At 35.6% G+C, this 17697-nt stretch overlaps 1 protein-coding gene across 15 annotated transcripts in view; it reads right to left on the reverse strand.

Annotated features, from left to right (window-relative positions):
• Nucleotides 1-17697, reverse strand: part of syd (JNK-interacting protein syd) — a 163760-nt gene that overhangs the window by 63117 nt on the left and 82946 nt on the right. For 10 of the 15 annotated variants that reach the window (XR_010953793.1, XR_010953790.1, XM_067790313.1 and 7 more), the window contains exon 2: nucleotides 16289-16309. The exons of the other annotated variants lie outside the window; for them this stretch is intronic. Coding sequence is in view for 8 of the 10 variants with exons in the window: in XM_067790313.1 (XP_067646414.1) it covers nucleotides 16289-16309 (21 nt within the window). In the remaining 2 variants the exon portion in view is untranslated. The remainder of the gene's footprint in view (nucleotides 1-16288; nucleotides 16310-17697) is intronic. 15 annotated transcript variants of the gene reach the window in all.

Raw genomic sequence — 17697 nt, forward strand, 5'->3', positions numbered from 1 at the left:
CGGGGGGTTGCCGTCGCGGAGACCAGAACATCTAGGAAAGTGGCACCGTCCATGGCAGGAGCTGCATTGGGCGTATGTCGCAAACGTATATATTCTGTGTGGCAAACGGTGCAAAGGGAGGTAGGGACTAAAAGAGTCTGTTTCCCTGACCTACACAATTGCTGCCGGAAAAGAGGGGGGAGACGACGGGGGCAGGGGCTGATACTCGGCATTGCTCCCGACTCTACTACGGATTGTATGTATGAGTGGGAGCAGCCGTGTGAGTTGGTGGCGCCGTGGGGCGCGAGCAACAGCGGGTACGATTTTTGAATAATAATATTTGAAAAATTGATTTTATCACAAGAGGGTGGTACCACGCCCATTTAAAATTTTTTTTTAATTTTTATAAAGTCTCAATATCAGTCCACACGTCAAATTTCAAATTACATTCTAGGTGTACTATTTACTAAATAATCAGGTTTTTCGTGTTTTCCAAATTGTTATATATATAAAAAGTGGGGGTGGTTATCATCCGATTTCGCTCTTGTACCAAATTTGGTGAAGATATCTCAATATTTACTCAAGTTATCGTGTTAACGGACAGACGGACAGACGGACGAACGGACGGACGGACGGACATGGCTCAATCAAATTTTTTTTTCGATGCTGATGATTTTGATATATGGAAGTCTATATCTATATCGATTCCTTTATACCTGTACAACCAATCGTTACCCAATCAAAGTTAATATACTCTGTGTGCAAAGCACTCTGAGTATAAAAATTACAATTTTCTGCTTAAATTCCTCCTACGCGCCAATATATTTTTTTAGTTGCTGTTATTGTTGTTGTAGCAGTGCTTCGCCACATCCAATAGATGGGATTACTCAGAAATTATAATCAATATCATGTAACGGGAGTTCGAAAAAACTTTGAGTTTCAACAAGTTTGGTCAAAAGAGATATGGGTGTTAGATGCGTTTTTTTCCACATTGCAATTGAAAAGATGTTTGGTATCATGTGGGGACACGTTACAGCCGAGAGATATATTTGGCAAGTCGGGGTTCATTCTGGACAATAGATTAACCTATTTCTGTATCCAAATCGAACTTCAACTAGAGTGACGCTAGTCTCCCTGGGGAGGTTGCTTTCCTCGACGGCGAGTTTAAAGTATTTGTCTTTGAGAAGGGACTTCGAAGAACATTTTTTGGCATAGTAATTTGACGACCTTTTGTGGATGCCTCTGAGGTCCTTTTTGTGCTCCTTTTCTTCATACGGCTGACTTCTTGAGTGCCGAATTTCTTCACAGTGCTCACGAAATAACTCCTCGAGTTGCTGGGGCGCGGCTTTTCAATCTGATGTCTGTTGGGATACACAGGTTTCTTGGTATTCAACAAAAACTGTTTGTTCAGCATTTCATTTCTTTCCTTTATGGGAAGTATACTCGCTTCACTGTGTAGATGATGTTCGGTGAAATATAAGACAACCCGTGGTAGTTCTAAGTGCGGTGTCTTGGCAGGCCTGCAGTGTGCAATTTTCAGTTTTTAGAATCAATAACTAGTAAAGTACACAGATCGGTAGGTGTTGAATTGGGTAACTCGGGATTATGTATAGCTACAAAATTTCGAAATTTTTACTAAGCTTCCTATTGATCTTGGTGTGCGATATATTTATAAGTTCCTTTCGCCTTCTTGAAGTGAAAAAATTCATATCATTCAAATATGAAAAGAAAGTAGAGATGTAAAAATAAAAATAACTTCGAATGTTAATACCTGTTTTGAGGCCTTACGTCGATGTCTAAATCTCTAAAAATTGGTTTCAGCCAGTACCCAACCTGGTACTTTACGGAATGTATACGCTGAGCAAGACAATGATTCCGAGGAAATTTTCTCCTCCCCCCATTTATAGCGTGTTACTTTGAATATTTTTCTACAAATGGGCCAAACCACTGCCGGGGTATGTTGACGTTACTTTCCCTGAAATTCAGGCTAGGATTCCTCGGCTTCACAGAATGCCTGTTGCAAGGACAGGACCAGGGCCGTAGAGAGAAAATTCGGGCTCGGGACTAAACAATTTTCGGGCCCCCTATAAAAAATCCGCTAATACATTTGATTAACTTGAATTAATGACGTCTCATTCATGAATCATTGTTATTATTATTATTTATTTATTATTACGGCGTTTTAAGCCTAAAACTTAGATTATTACAAATTATAAATAATTTTAATAATAATAGGATTTCTAGCGTTTGGGGTGTCGGAATGCATGAGATTCCGATCAGCACGGGAACTGGTGGTCCCAACGGGCGAGTCTTGGAGTCATATCATTGGGAGGTTGGAAGGACGTGTTCTCAATCCTGCCCTACTCCAAGACGTATGATTACATAGTTTTATTATTTATGCTGTCGGAATGCATTTGATTCCGGTGAACCCAAAAGCTAGCAGCTCAGCAGAATAAGCCACTCTTATCGGACGGTTGGAAAGGACGTGTTTCCAATCCTCCCTGTACCAGCTTTTATGTAAACATAATTAATTATAATATATCATTGTTGTAGGAATATACGTGATTCACATGAACACTCCAACTGTTTGTCTGTGACGATATCTTCAGGAATTCTTTCCTAATTTGATTGCGAGCAATATATGTATTTGACCTGATGCATAAGGTTCCTCTGTGTCTATTTGGATTGCCGTGTACGTTCAAGGATCAGTAACATGAAATACAGATACAAAATATTTTATCTTATTGGAAGGGTTTTGCAATATTCTAATAAACTTTTTTTGAAGGTGTTTAAGTTTTTATAATTTTTAACATGATTAGGTAGTTCATTAAAACATTTCAAGCCTTTGTAAAATATATTTTGCTTGTCCATTTCTGTTTTGAGAAGAGGTAATCTAAAATTATTATTTTCCCTGATTATGTAAGAATGGGTTTCATTCACATAAACAAGTTTTTCACTTAGGTAGGCTGGTAATTTACCATGCTTGATATAAAATAAAAATTTCATACTATGGTAAAATATCAACTGTTTCACGCTCAGCCAGTTTAGTGCACTTTACCTCACTTTCAATATAAATCTCATAGCTTTGTTTTGCATAATTTGTAACCTGTCTACTTGTGTTTCATTGGCAATAAAGAATATTGTAGGGCAATATAAGAAGTGCGGTTCTATGATGGATCTATAAACTTTCATCTTATATTTCCTACTAATAAGTTTACACGATCTCTTCCAAAATCCAATTTTTTTGCCCATTTTGGCAACAATATAAACAATATGATCTGTAAACCTCAGTTTATTGTCAATCAGGATCCCTAAGTACTTAAATATTTTGACATCCTCAATTCTCGTATTCATTATTTTTAGATCAAAATTGGTCGTCCTAGATAAAACCATGAACTTAGTTTTGTTAACGTTAAGCTTGAGTTTATTAGTGCAAAGCCATCTATACAATGAGTCCAAATCTTCTTGCATTTTGCTCCTTGCTATTGAAATGCCAGTTTCATTAATTCAAGTAGCGCATCATCTGCAAACAACCTGACTTTACTATATTTCAGTGCTGATGATATATCGTTTATGTAAATGTTGAACAGGATTGGTGCTAATACCGACCCTTGTGGTAAACTTATGTCAACTTGTGCCTCGGATGAGACTACTGACTCGATGGTTGTTCTTTGTTTCCGGTCTGATAAGAAGCTTCTAAACCACTGCAATTCATTTTCCCTAATACTAATTTTTTGTAGTTTATCGAGCATTATATTCCTATCAATTGTTTCGAACGCTCTTTTCAGGTCAATGAAAACTGCTACTATATGTTTTTTTAGGCTCAGCTCTTCCTTCCAGCTAGATATGACGTAATTTAACGCCTTCTCGCAAGAGTGCCTTTCTCGGAAACCGGATTATTCATTTATAAGGATTTTATTATTTTCTAAGTAATTAAGCAGTTGATTTTTTATTACAATTTCCAGAATTTTTTCAATGTTCGGCAATGTATTTATTGGCCTTAGTTCTTCTGCCATTATTTAATCTTTTACTTTCCTAATTGGTACTATTGTCGAAATTTTCCACATGTCTGGCACTATTCCAGTAGTCATGGATTTGTTTATAGCGGTTGCATAGAAGAAACCCATGTACGATACCGAATCTTTAATTACGCCTTCTGAAAGTAAATTTTTCCCCCCAGTTTTTTTTTTGAACCTTTTTGCTATACGTATAACATCCTCTACCGTAATTTCTTCGAATTTTAAACGTGACCTAGTTGTAAATTGGAAGTCGTTCTGACTCTGAACAACTTCAATTTCCTTGTTCATATCAACAATCATATCTATAAAGAAGGAGTTCAATGCTTCAGCAATTTCGCGAGGTGTATCATATGTCACCCCTTTTACGATCACCGTCAAGATCTTTTCTTGTGGCCCCGTTAATTTTACAGCATGCTTAACATACTTCCACATTAGCCTGCTATCTGAACAATTGATATCAATATTATTCTCCATGTATTTAATCTTTTTAAATTTGATTAGTTTTTTGTAGTACTTCGCGACCATGTTATATTCGGTATAGTCACCCGTTTCTCTAGTTTGTGAGTGCAACCGGTATTTTAGTTTATTCAATTCTGTCAATTCTTGGTCATACCATTTATTTCTTAACTTTACCGTACTGTTTTTTTCAAACGTTAGTACTCCCATACAATCTAGTAAACAAGTATTTATATAGTTGACCATGTCGTTGATATTCATGCTTCTTATTAAACTGAGATCGCAATTCCTCAGTAGAGTCGTCAAGTTATCGGCCGAATAATTCTCCCAGGATGTTGATGAAATGAGTCTTCGTAACGGCTTTGAATTACTTACTTTTATAGCAAATGAAATAGTTTCGTGATCGGATATTCTGTGGTCTTCAAGATTTACACAAGACAGTATATCAGCGTTTGCATATAATTAATCTATTTTTGTTTGAGAAGTTTCCGCGACTCTTGTATTGAAATTTATTTTTTGTTTCATTGCGCTACGTGCACAAATTTCATTCAGTTTGTAGCTACTCGAAGAGTTAATATTTAAGTTTATATTGAAATCTCCAACTAGAAGGGAATTCGTACCTGATTCTAATACTTCTGATAAAATACTCTCTACGTGATTTAAAAATTCAGTGTCACTAGAACTTGGGGAATGGTACAACACACCTATTTGCCACTTAATGTCCACTTGCTTTAATTTTACTATAGCACACCATACATTTCTATCAATTGATCGATTAAACCTGACTTTGTACTTGATTTCCTTTTTCAGTAATAAAACGACCCCTCCCGTATGTATACTATGAGAGTCGCAGCGAATTAATGTATACGGTGCAATATTAATTTCAGAGTCAAGAATATCTGAAGTTATACGTGTTTCTGAGCATAAAACAATATCCGGATCCACTTCTTCTATCATTTTTTCGAGCTCTGCTTTATTTGCTAACAAACTACAAATATTCAAGTAGACACATTTCAAATCAAAAACATTTATTACTGGGCCTGTACGTCTTGGTTGCTAAAAACCAACTCGTTGTCTTTCCAGTTTAAGCTTCCTTTGATAAACTGGGCAGTCATGGCTCATTATGCTATGGTCTATATTGAGCTTAAAACCTAACTGATTATTGGCATCTACGCAATTACCACATTTATTAATGGGCATGCTCTCCTTGCAGTTTTCTGCCCCATGTTCTCCCAGATATTTACTACATCTCTGTTTCAGAGTGCAATTGGCAGCTATGTGGTTAAACCCTAAACATTTGTAGCACCTTTTTACAGTTTGACCGTCATAAACTGGGCAGCGATCCCATCCAACATTAATTTTCTTATGTCTCAGGATGGCCTCATAATATTTATGCTCTATTTCTATAACTGCATTAATATGTTGTCTCTATTTTCTTTTTTAGCGCGTTTAATTGTAATACATTTCATTTTAGCTTCCCTCAGTGTATCATTCTGCGTAAGGATCCGGCTAACTATTTCGCTCTCGGTATGCTCTGCACTAATATTAGCTACCACAACTCTAGGAAAATACACTTTTGGCTCACCTATATTAAACACATTTTTATCCAACTTTTCTGTTAGCGTATCTCTAATTTTATCCTTGTCGCCTGCTGTATTAGCGCTTATAATTATCGTGCCATTATTTTTATTTTGTACCCTTCCTATATTTAAATGGGATGGATCTATTTTGTTTAAATCCGTTTTTGTTTTTTCAATGGCTTGTTTCACTTTGGGCTTAATAACAATTGGAGGGATGCATAAAAAAATGATGGATTACATAAAAAAAAAATGTTGCGACATCATCTAAATGATTTTTGGACTAAGAGCTGACAATAAAATTAACACAGAATATTTATTATTTATACTATTTTATTGTAACGTAGAAATAAAATTCTCTTTTAACAGCCACATATTATTTCAAATAATCTGTTCTAGTTATTTGGTAACATTTTAATACATTTCTGTTTAATTTAATGATGATTATAAATTTTAATTATTCGATATAGAAAGTTCGGATATCAAAGAGTGGATTTACTTGCTTTTTCCGTTGCAAAATTTTTATAATAATATCAAAATTTAACTGTCTTGCCAAAACGGATTCAACACCAAGCGTGGCAAGTCCTGAAACTCGCTCTTGAGATGAACACGATCTATGAAAGTTTTTGATTCTTGAAAGGACGCTGAAGCAACGTTCTGCACTAGCTACAGTGACAGGTATAGTGCAAAAGATACGTAAAGCAACACAAATTGGGGAAAATCGTATACAGATTTTGAACATATGTAGATGGCATTTAGCAATTCCAATGGTGACAGACCTTTATCGAAAGTTGCTTCGTAAATGTGTTTCAAGTGAATTATTTCGCATACTAAGCTTTGAGAAATGCCCGACTTGTATTTTTCGACAATTTTTCCTGCACTCGCCCGAACCGTAGTTTCATCCATGTCTTCAAATTGCCACAAAAAGGAAAACGTCTCGTTCAAATTTCTCATAGCTGCAAATTGTTCAGTAATGTCAGTGATTATCGAACCGACGATCACCAAGAATGTATTGTTTTTAAAATCAGACTCTGGATCATCCGTAATCATCTCATTTCCATTATCTTCAAAACGTCTTTTGGGTTTTCTCTTTCGAATGTCCGGAAACTTTGAAGAGATGTTCAATTGAATAGCAACTGTTTTGCATTCGTTTAAAATTGTTTCCCATTGGTTCCTGATCAATTTCAAATGAGCTAATAAGGCATCAAGATGTCGGACCTCAACATCTATGGTGGCGTCTCTAGCTTGGAGGACCAACTTTTTTTCATTAATGGTAGTCAGTATTTTGAACCAAATTGAGGACAGCAAGATACATTCGAACTTATTGATGTACTTGAGAATGCCGGTAACATCTCCGTATGCTTGCGCAGTCAAACTTGGCTTTTGGCTGAAAGACTATGAAGAGAGCTCGGTAGATTTTTTTGAGGATGTCCCATCGTTGTGGAGTGCTGCTGAAAATAGTAAAACATTTTTGTACAACTCCGAAGAAAGTAATTGCAGCCGTACAACATTCTGCAGCATCAACACCACATAAATTGAGACTGTGGGTTGCACAAGGCGAGTAATCAGCATTCGAGTTTTTGTCGAGAATGTGACGTAGTGCTCCGTTGTAAGCTCCTTTCATATTGGCGCCGTTATCGTACCCTTGTGTACGACAATCTTTTAGAGTATGGCAAATTAGATCAGCGATTTTCTGACCAGTTTTTTGGTTATAATTCACGAAAGCCAAAAACCGTGAAATTGTATAAAATTTGTTGCTTTCGAATTGAAATGGAGGTAGCGCAAAATGAACGTAGTCTGTTCAACGTGACTAGCATCAGGCGTAGCATCAACGATAATAGCAAAATACTTGGCTTTCTTGCCTTGATCTAATATAGTTTCCCTCACGTGCTTTGCACAAATTTCTATAAACTCGTTCTGAATGTCTGGGGAGAGATAGTAAACTTTTAAACGTTTGTGCTGCTGTTGTGAGATCCCAACTTTCACCAAATGATCTCTAAGTATCGGATCATAATGGCTTATGAGATCTTAGATTCCCAAAAAATGTCCATTGTTTCGTTCACCAAGATATATACTTTCGCCTTTGAAAGATAGGCCTCTTTCACCCAAAAATAAAATAGTGTCCAAAGTTCTATATAAAATTTATCGTATAGCTTCTTCCATACCTAGAATTTCGTATATCCGCACGACAAATTTTAGGTCGATTTAAAGTATTGGTGCCTAACAGACGACATGGTAGGCAATAAAAAGCATTGCTAGTCACGCTCCACTTTCCCTCCATTTGGCAAGATTCTGTTTAACAACGAGGTAGGAAATGCCTCGTCATGACAATCCCGTGGAAAAATAACAGGGCATTTTTGATAACCTCGACGAACTATTTCGTTGACTTTTTCGGATCGCAAAAACTCATTATTCACGGTACCGATATCGAAGTCGTTTAAATAATCTGGACTTTGGTACAGAGTTGGTGGTATTGTTGGAAGACTTTTTGAAGATGAACCTTCATCAGTGTCATCACGAAAACTTTACGATTTCGGATTCATGTAAACATACATTTTTGTTTGATGTTTTTATTGTCTCCTCAGGCCCAGGCAAAAAATCATTATCGATATTCGTTGCTTTTGAAATTCGGCTTAAAATTTGCACATGGAACAACTAAATACTGTCCTGAATTTAAAAAAATGTCTTAGTACCTCTAAATCGCGGGCTCCCGATGTATACCACAAGCTAAAGCTGTTAGCTGCGGTGCAGCAGCTGCATGAAGGCTAATGAGGTCATTGAGTCACTTCATGTGTGAGTGTTCAGGTTTGGCAATAACGAGGCCAAAGTATTTTGGCGTCCGTTTACTTGGATCTCCGGAAGATTTATGCAAGCTCGAGTTCAATAATGTTCGCAACTACAGCTAGAGTAAGGTGATTCGGTCTCGGTTTACTTGGATCTCCGGAATATTTATACGAGATCAAGTTCAGTGATATTCGAAACTACATCATCGCTACGCAGTGATTCTCTGAGTAATTAAAGTTTACATCACCGTTATTTTTATTGGTAGCACAACGCTAAAGTAACTGGAATAGCTACTGTCACCTTAATGGTTATTATTATACATATATCTACGGTCAGGATTTTGGTTGCGGCAGCGACTTCGATGACTAATACGGTTATGGTTATGGTTGCAATTACGAACCCGATCACGATTGCGGTTATAGTTACGGGTGCCGTTAATGTCAGGATTCTGGTTATGGTAACAGCTGCAAATTCTACTGATATTTATGGACGCTGATATGAACCGCAAATAATTTAAGCATCGTTACATAAATATTTCTTCGTACTTTTTTATCAACAACTGAGGTTAATGAATGTATATCGCAGTCTTATTCATTATCAAAAATGATTCATTGTTCATATCATATGGGTGGAGCGTATAATTGTTATACAAAATAAAATACTTTTATTTTCGTTTAAAAATCATTACAAAGCAATGTTTTTGATAAACTTTTGAATTCGGGCAGTTGCTGGGATTAATGGTTCCAGATGATATCTTAAACACATCCTCCAAAAGCTTTTGCTAGGTTAGCTAGTATATGCGAGATTTTTGCAAGTTTAATATTTTTTGGAAAACAAATTTGCATCCGACTTTTGAAGTAAAAACTGAATTAAGCATGAAAACAAATACCAGCAAGATAGCCTAGTGGTTAAGGCAACTGCAGTTTCACCATGTGATTCACGGTTCGAATCCCGGTGAAACCTTTGATAACATTACAAAATTGCCTGATGATGATTACGTTGGCGGTTCTCGAAATGGTTCCATCGCAAAATGCCAGTAAATGTTTCTTTCTTTTCAGTTTCTCTTAGAAAACATAATAATTGAAACTCAATTATTATAAGCTGGTGTTAAGCTCATGAATTCTTAAATATAAGTAAAAACTGAACACACCATTAAACAAACATACGTAAAAACTTGCTTTTCGCCGTTAGATTCCCTATTTTATTTAACGATTTGGCAAAGTTAAAAATGTAACAATCCAATCCGTTGAAATTGGTTTTTTTTTTTTTTTTTGAAAACCTTGTAGCATTTACCGCTAGGAATCATCATCTAAATCGTAATGCATTATTATTCCTATTTCTAATCTGATTCTGACTTTGATGCTAAGGTTATTTTTGATTCCGATTCCTCTACATTCTCAAGGTCGTCCTGTTGTGTTTCTGGGTCAGTATTGATAAATATAAGCCAGCAAGCGCCCGCGATTAAGGCGTTTAATTTTTTCCCTTTGTAACGCTACCATATGTTGTTTTGTTACCTAGACAGTTACCATTTCGATCGCCCGAGGCCCCTTCTCTTGCTGAAACATGCATAGACAGCATACATTTTGAAATTTTCTTATTTTTTCCGTAAAACCAACAATTTAAACTGTAACCAGTAAGGAAGTCTAGGTTCGGGTGAAACCGAACATTACATATCCAGCTGTACACTTGAAATGCTGTTGTTGTTTGTTTTGTGTGCTTAATAGTGGTACAAGGCTGCGCAATAATACATATACATATGGTTATATTCTGAACTAATTTTTCTTCGAGTTATGGCTCCCGAAACATAGAAAACTGCTTAGTCATAAAAGGGGCGGTGCCACGCCCATTTTTTAAAATTTCAAGCGTTTCCTATTTATTGTTATAAATACACTTGGGAAATGAAATACCATTGATATAAAGCTCTTTTTTGCAAAGATATATCTTATTTTATTCGTCCTCGACCCTTTTAAAAATCTTTTATATAAAAGTGGGCGCGTTCCTTAACCGATTTCGCCGATTTTTCCTCAAAGCATTCCTTATAGTAAAGGCAACCTCTCTGCCGAATTTTGTTACGATAGGTGTAACGATTTTTGATTTATGATTAATAGTATTTGTAAAATTGATTTTATCACAAGTGGGCGGTGCCACGCCCATTTTAAAAAATGTTTTCAAATTTTTATCAAGACTCACAGTATCAGTCCACACATCAAATTTCAACATTCTAGATGTATTATTTACTAAATAATCAGGTTTTTTGTGTTTTCCAAAATGTTATATATTTCGCTCATTTTCAATACCAATCTATTCTGGGTCCAGATAAGCTCGTATACCAAATTTGGTGGAGATATCTCAATATTTACTCAAGTTATCGTGTTAACGGACAGACGGACGGACGGACATGGCTCAATCAAATTTTTTTTCGATACTGATGATTTTGATATATGGAAGCCTATATTTATCTCGATTCCTTTATACCTGTATAACCAACCGTTATCCAATCAAAGTTATAATACCCTGTGTACAAGCACAGCTGGGTATAAAAAGAGCTCGCACAGTTTTGGCAGATGTTTTACTTGTAGGGAATGGGGTTGGTTTCCCTAAGGAAAGCTTAATAGCATCTACCCACAGAGCTACGGTTGTTCACTGTCGTCAAGATGTTACCAAGTTTTCGATCCTCAAAAGCAATATGGAACTTCAAAAAAAAAAAAACTGATCTTATAATTGTCAGCCAACAGAGCCACGAACGTCTTCTGTCGTCATAACAATTAAGCGCCCATTACTGATACTTAGCATAGACTTGACTTGGCTTGAGAACTGTCACTTACAGTTCTGTTAAATGAACATTGCATGTTACTGATTACTCAAAACTTAACAACACTTAACTTCACTTAGAAGTCTGTTGAATTTTGATTTTCTAAGTGACGTTTACATTTTGAGATGCCATTTGTTTGTTTCCATTTCATTTTGATATTCATTTAAAATAACAAATACAAATTGACATTTATTTAAAAATAAATTTTAACGCTGATTATGATGCCAGATTGTATGCGCCAAGTGGAGTATAATCGTGGCTAAGTTGCCAAGTTTACGCCAAGTCAAGTCAGTAATAGGGGCTTTAGAAATGCCGTGAAAAATAAAAAAATATGCGTAAGTTAAATTATTAATGCTCTTTATGTGCCAGTGGTTGATCGACTGACTGATGTCCAAAATCTTCTTACAATGCAAAGCTCGAATTTAGCTAAAAAATTGAGTGCATAATCAAAATATGAAAATATATTACCGTTAAGTTTGCATTCTTGAACGATAGTGGCGAATGTTATTAGGATTATAGCAACTTAATTTTACATACAGTAATGGCTATAATGGCGGCCACCGTGGTGTGATGGTAGCGTGCTCCGCCTACCACACCGTATGCCCTGGGTGCACACCCCGGGCAAATCAACATCAAAATTTTAGAAATAAGGTTTTTGAATTAGAAGAAATTTTTTCTAAGTGGGGTCGCCCCTCGGCAGTGTTTGGCAAGTGCTCCGAGTGCATTTCTGCACGACGCAAATTGGAAGAGAAGCTCGGCCTTAGATCTCTTCGGAGGTTATCGCGCCTTACATTTATTTAATTTAATGGTTATAAAAATGAACTTCACGAGCGTTAAATGTTTGCAATGCACAAATATCAAAAGAACATAACAAAATATAACATTTGCTTAATTATTAATAATTGTATTTAAATAATAGTATGCGCCGTTACATGCTAAATTATAGCAGTGCTGGAAAGTTGCAGTGGAATATTTGGCTACCTAAAATTTAGGCGACCTCGAACCCAGCCTAAGTATTTTTTAGAAAGTAAGCTTTTTAAATTTTTTATGAATTAGACGTAAAGTTTGAGAACGCACGAACTTAAACCTTTTTTCGTGCTTTTGGCATTTTGGTTTGGTAAAGTTAAGTGGGCGTTCATGGGAATTTCTCACACTACCACTGGGGACATTATTGTCCATTATGAGTGCCGGGTGGCGGCATATTCGTGCAACCAGATTAGATCCTAGTGGTCTTCAGGGAACCACTTGATTCATCGGATGAACTTAAGTAGGAGAGAAAAACCTTGTGACCTCGTAATCACCCCGGTTGGTATACAGCAAGTCCGTTGCATTTATCTCAAATTCCTCGATTTTCTTCAGGAGCTTTCTGCCTACGTTATGTTCATTTCGGAACCTTTCCTTGCCATCTTATTTGCAAATTCATTCCCTTCAATAACGCTGTATCCAAATTTATCACGCTCGATTCTAATGCCATAAAGTGCATCGACAAGGATCGTAACATTAATGTCTGGATCCATACTATCCTGGAGCAGTCAGGCTGCTTCCTCTATGGCAGAGTCAGTCGGTACGATTGACTTACCTGCAGATGTTTTGAGTTTATTCCAGCTCCAGTTCCATTTTCGAACATTCTGTGTAGATTGTAATGCCCACACCACTGTCTGGGCTTTCATCCCATTCCTGCCTTGAAAGATATCTTATGTTCTGCACCTGGAATTTAAAAACCGCGTGATATGGTGGGTGTCGGTTGTGATTCCGTTTAATTGTTCCCTTGTCATGTTATCTAATATCGTCGGGTGTCCGTATGCCGTTGATTTTCACATGTTGGATGCCTTATTCATTGAGCCCCTTTCGCGGTCAGTCCCTGCACGAACACTTGTAGGGGATTAAGTGAAAAATTACGTTTAACCATCCCTTACGTGCGCTGCTGACATTCCCAGGCATGCTACCCTTTGCACCTTCCCAACCCTATGTTGATTGCTATTTTTGTTTAGCTCCTTCCACCAGACAAGAGTACCATACGTTAGTATCGGTCGTCGAATGACTGTCTTATACATGCCATGAATGATATACGGTGACAGTCTCCAGTTCCTCTCGAAAGCCCTTTTGCATTTGTAGTTTGCTGCCAGAGCTTTCTTTCATCTCAACTGAAAGTTCCGTTTCCAGCTTAATTTGGAGCAGAAGATTATTTGGTTTCAGACGAAAGATTTACTGTTGTGGCGTTTAGCCTTGGTAAGTCAAAGAAGGAGATTTTTGTTTTTCTTGTCAACAGGACAAGTTCCATTTTTGCTGGATTTACCCCCAGCCCGTTTTTCTACCCATCGAGAAATGCCTAGACGAAATCGTTTGGAGGCGAATCGTTCGCAATACAGAATGAAGCCCTTAATCTTGTAACGCAGAAGATTTAAGTTAAATCAAATCTTTAATCATTTGTTCAATCATTACAATATTTCAGGTATGGTAGTCTAAAATTCATATGTCATGACAGATGTATCCATGAATTTAAAAATTGCTTATCGAAAAATTACATGACATTTTTGAAGATTTTTATTGCCAAAAGAGAGTGAAATAAAAAATGTATCAAAATAGAATATTCAGATACATATGTTTTTGCTTTAAAGAACATGTGAAAATGTATGTGTTTAATTCGAAAATGTTATTTTTTTATGGGTGAAAAGCTTTATAAAAATTTTTACTGTGTACTGTGTTTTTTCAATATGAAAACATAAAACCGCGGGTTCGAATCGAGCTCAAGGCCTAACAATAATTATTTTATCATTATTATTGTTATGATACATTTTTTCTCAATTGAAAAAATTATTAAATTAGAATAGAAGAAAGAAAAAATTTAGACAACTGCCAAAGCTCGTTGTATAAATCCATTTCAGGAACTGCTAAATTCCTTCATCGGCAACGTTTAGGCGCCGCTGCTAATACCATTCAGCCATCACAGCGGTTTTTTTTTGTCGTCATTAATCCTACTTCTATTCTGGTTCTTGCCAATTGATATTCACAACACTGCGACATCTGTTGCAGAATGAATGTGAAAATTGGACTTGTTTGATGGCAATGCAGCCATAGTGTCATATTTTATTGACACTTTTTCCCCGTGCTCTGGGATGTATTAACTCGCGATCTTACAAATCAGTAGGCCGATATAACAACAAAAATTGAAAAAATAAAACTTCAAATAAAACTACAGTGGAGACAAAGCAGGTTAAAATATGAGATTTGATAAATCTTAACACTTAAAGCTTTCCGTGGAGACATGCTCCCGAAACACAGAACATTTAAGTTAAATCTTCAGGCATTTGTTCAATCATCACAATATTTCAGGTATTTTTTGATAGGAAAATGTTTTATGATAGGAGACATTTTTAAATTCATGCATTTCTAATTCATACAAGTGGCGAATGTTTAAGAAAACGTTCAAAACAGTAAGCAGCCTCGATCACCTGTTAAATCGCTGTTCGATTACTTAAATTAGTTTTTTTCAAACATTTTTCTAGACGACTGGACATTTTAAAGTGTTTCCTTGACTGATTGCTCATATTTTCTCTGTTAAATATATTTTATAAATGAATAATAATATGTAGTCTGATTTTCTATAGACACATTTAAAAGAAAAGTTGGTTTGAAACACAAATGGGCAATGCAAATTATTTACAGCGAGCAAACAAAAAACCCTTCATCCATTCTCTGGCCCCATGGTTCAACTATATGGTTGGCTCATCTGTACAAAAACGAAATATGTTAGTTCAGATTGTCAAAATCTGCGTGTTGGTGTTATGCAAATGGAATGGAATGAAAATATAAAAGAAAATGTTGCTAATGTGTGGTTTTTTTTTTTGAGTTTGCCATCTCCTTTTGACAATCCCATCGACCATGCAATGACAAAAATAAAATCAGCTGATGAGATGACCCAACCATATAATTGAGCCATGCTCTGGCCCATTGTGAATTCATACAAGTGAAAAATCTTTCTGTTCCTCCATTGCCATATCTACCTCTCAAATAATTTCTGGGAGAACGGCTGTTGCGAATTGCCAGAGAATGGATAAAAGAGAATATGAGCAGCCAGCTAATCAAACATTTTAAAATATGTAAATAATTCAATGTACCAGTCGTCTACAAAACGGTTTGAAAAACACTACTGAGCAAATGATTTAAGTAGTCGACAGCGATTTCACAGGTGATCCAGGCTGTTTACTATTGGGAACGTTTTTTTCAAACATTCGCCACTTGTATGAATATTCAAATCCCACTCCCAGGAGAAAAGGCTTTGAAGAGATTTACAAGGTATAATCGAAACAACTGTCGCCTTGTCCGCCCTGATGTCACGTTGTTTAACTTTTTCCCAAATTATTAAATAAGTTATATGCTATAGTTTATTCAATATGAAAAATTAAAACGTTAAATAAAATCAAATAAAACTACAGCTTGAAACATGAGATTTAATTAATCTTAACAGTTAAAGCTCTAGGTGCAGATATGCTAAAAGTATACTTTAACGAACAAAACCATGCTTGTCAACACAAAAAATAAAAACAATTATTGAAACATAAGTAATCAAAAGATATGACAATTTATAAATAACAACTAAATAATATAATTAAAAAATTCAACAGAAAATAATAAAATTATAATCGACTAAATAAACTCACGATGTTCACAACCTGTTCATTCTGAAAAAGAAAAGAAAAAAGAAAATAACTATAATGCAACAAAGAAACTCTGTATTGTTTTTTTTTTTTTATTCTATGAGACCATTCTCCCTATTAATAAAAAATAAGAAAGGCTCTTAAAAAATGTCATTTAAAAAACTATAAAACATTTTAAGGGAACTCAGAATTTCGTGAATTCGATGTTGGAAACGTTGCTATTGTAAATATAAGCTTTGGTTCGTGTATTACTTTTTTCATTTTAATTTTTTTCTTTGCAGTTTGTTTGTATTGACAGTGGCTATTTTTATGCTCAGTGTGCTTTGCACAGAGGGTATTATAACTTTAATTGGATAACGGTTGGTTGTACAGGTATAAAGGAATCGAGATAGATATAGACTTCCATATAACAGAATCATCAGTATCGAAAAAAAATTTGATTGAGCCATGTCCGTCCATCCGTCCGTCTGTCCGTTAACACGATAACTTGTAAATAAATAATGAGATATCTTCACCAAATTTGGTACACGAGCTTATCTGGACCCAGAATAGATTGGTATTGAAAATGAGCGACATCGGATGATAACCACGCCCACTTTTTATATATATAACATTTAGGAAAATACAAAAAACCTGATTATTTAGTAAATAATACAGCTAGAATGTTGAAATTTGACGTGTGGACTGATATTGAAACTCTTGATAAAAATTTGAAAAAAAAATTTTAAATGGGCGTGGTATCGCCCATTTGTGATAAAACCAACTTTACAAATATTATTAATCATAAATCAAAAATCGTTAAACCTATCGTAACACAATTCGGCAGAGTGGTTGCCTATTTACTATAAGAAATGCCTTGAAGAAAAATTAACGAAATCGGTTAAGGACCACGCCCACTTTTATATAAAAGATTTTTAAAAGGGTCGTGGACGAATAAAATAAGCTATATCTTTGCAAAAAAGAGCTTTATATCAATGGTATTTCATTTCCCAAGTGGATTTATAACAATAAATAGGAAAAACTTCAAATTTAAAAAAATGGGCGTGGCACGGCCCCTTTTATAACTAAGCCATTTTCAATTTTTCGGGAGCCATAACTCGAAGAAAAATTAACATATCGTAATGAAATTGGGTACACATATTTTCCTTATAGCAGGAAATATTTCTAGTAAAAATGGATAAGATTGGTTAAGGACCACGCCCACTTTTATATAAATGACTTTAAAAAGGGTCGTAGGCAAAAATAATAAATCTTAGCGAAAAATAGTTTTGTACCAATCGTATTTTTATTGTTCTTTTATATCTTTATTTTAAAATAAACAGTAGAGAAATCTCCATATCTGAAGGAAAACTGCATTATTACCCGCTCGAGGTCATTGGTGTTAGCCTCTGTGTCCTTTTTGCTTCTTTTAA

Source organism: Eurosta solidaginis, chromosome 5 (genome assembly GCF_040869045.1).
Source record: "Eurosta solidaginis isolate ZX-2024a chromosome 5, ASM4086904v1, whole genome shotgun sequence".
NCBI classification, from domain to species: Eukaryota; Metazoa; Arthropoda; class Insecta; order Diptera; family Tephritidae; genus Eurosta; species Eurosta solidaginis.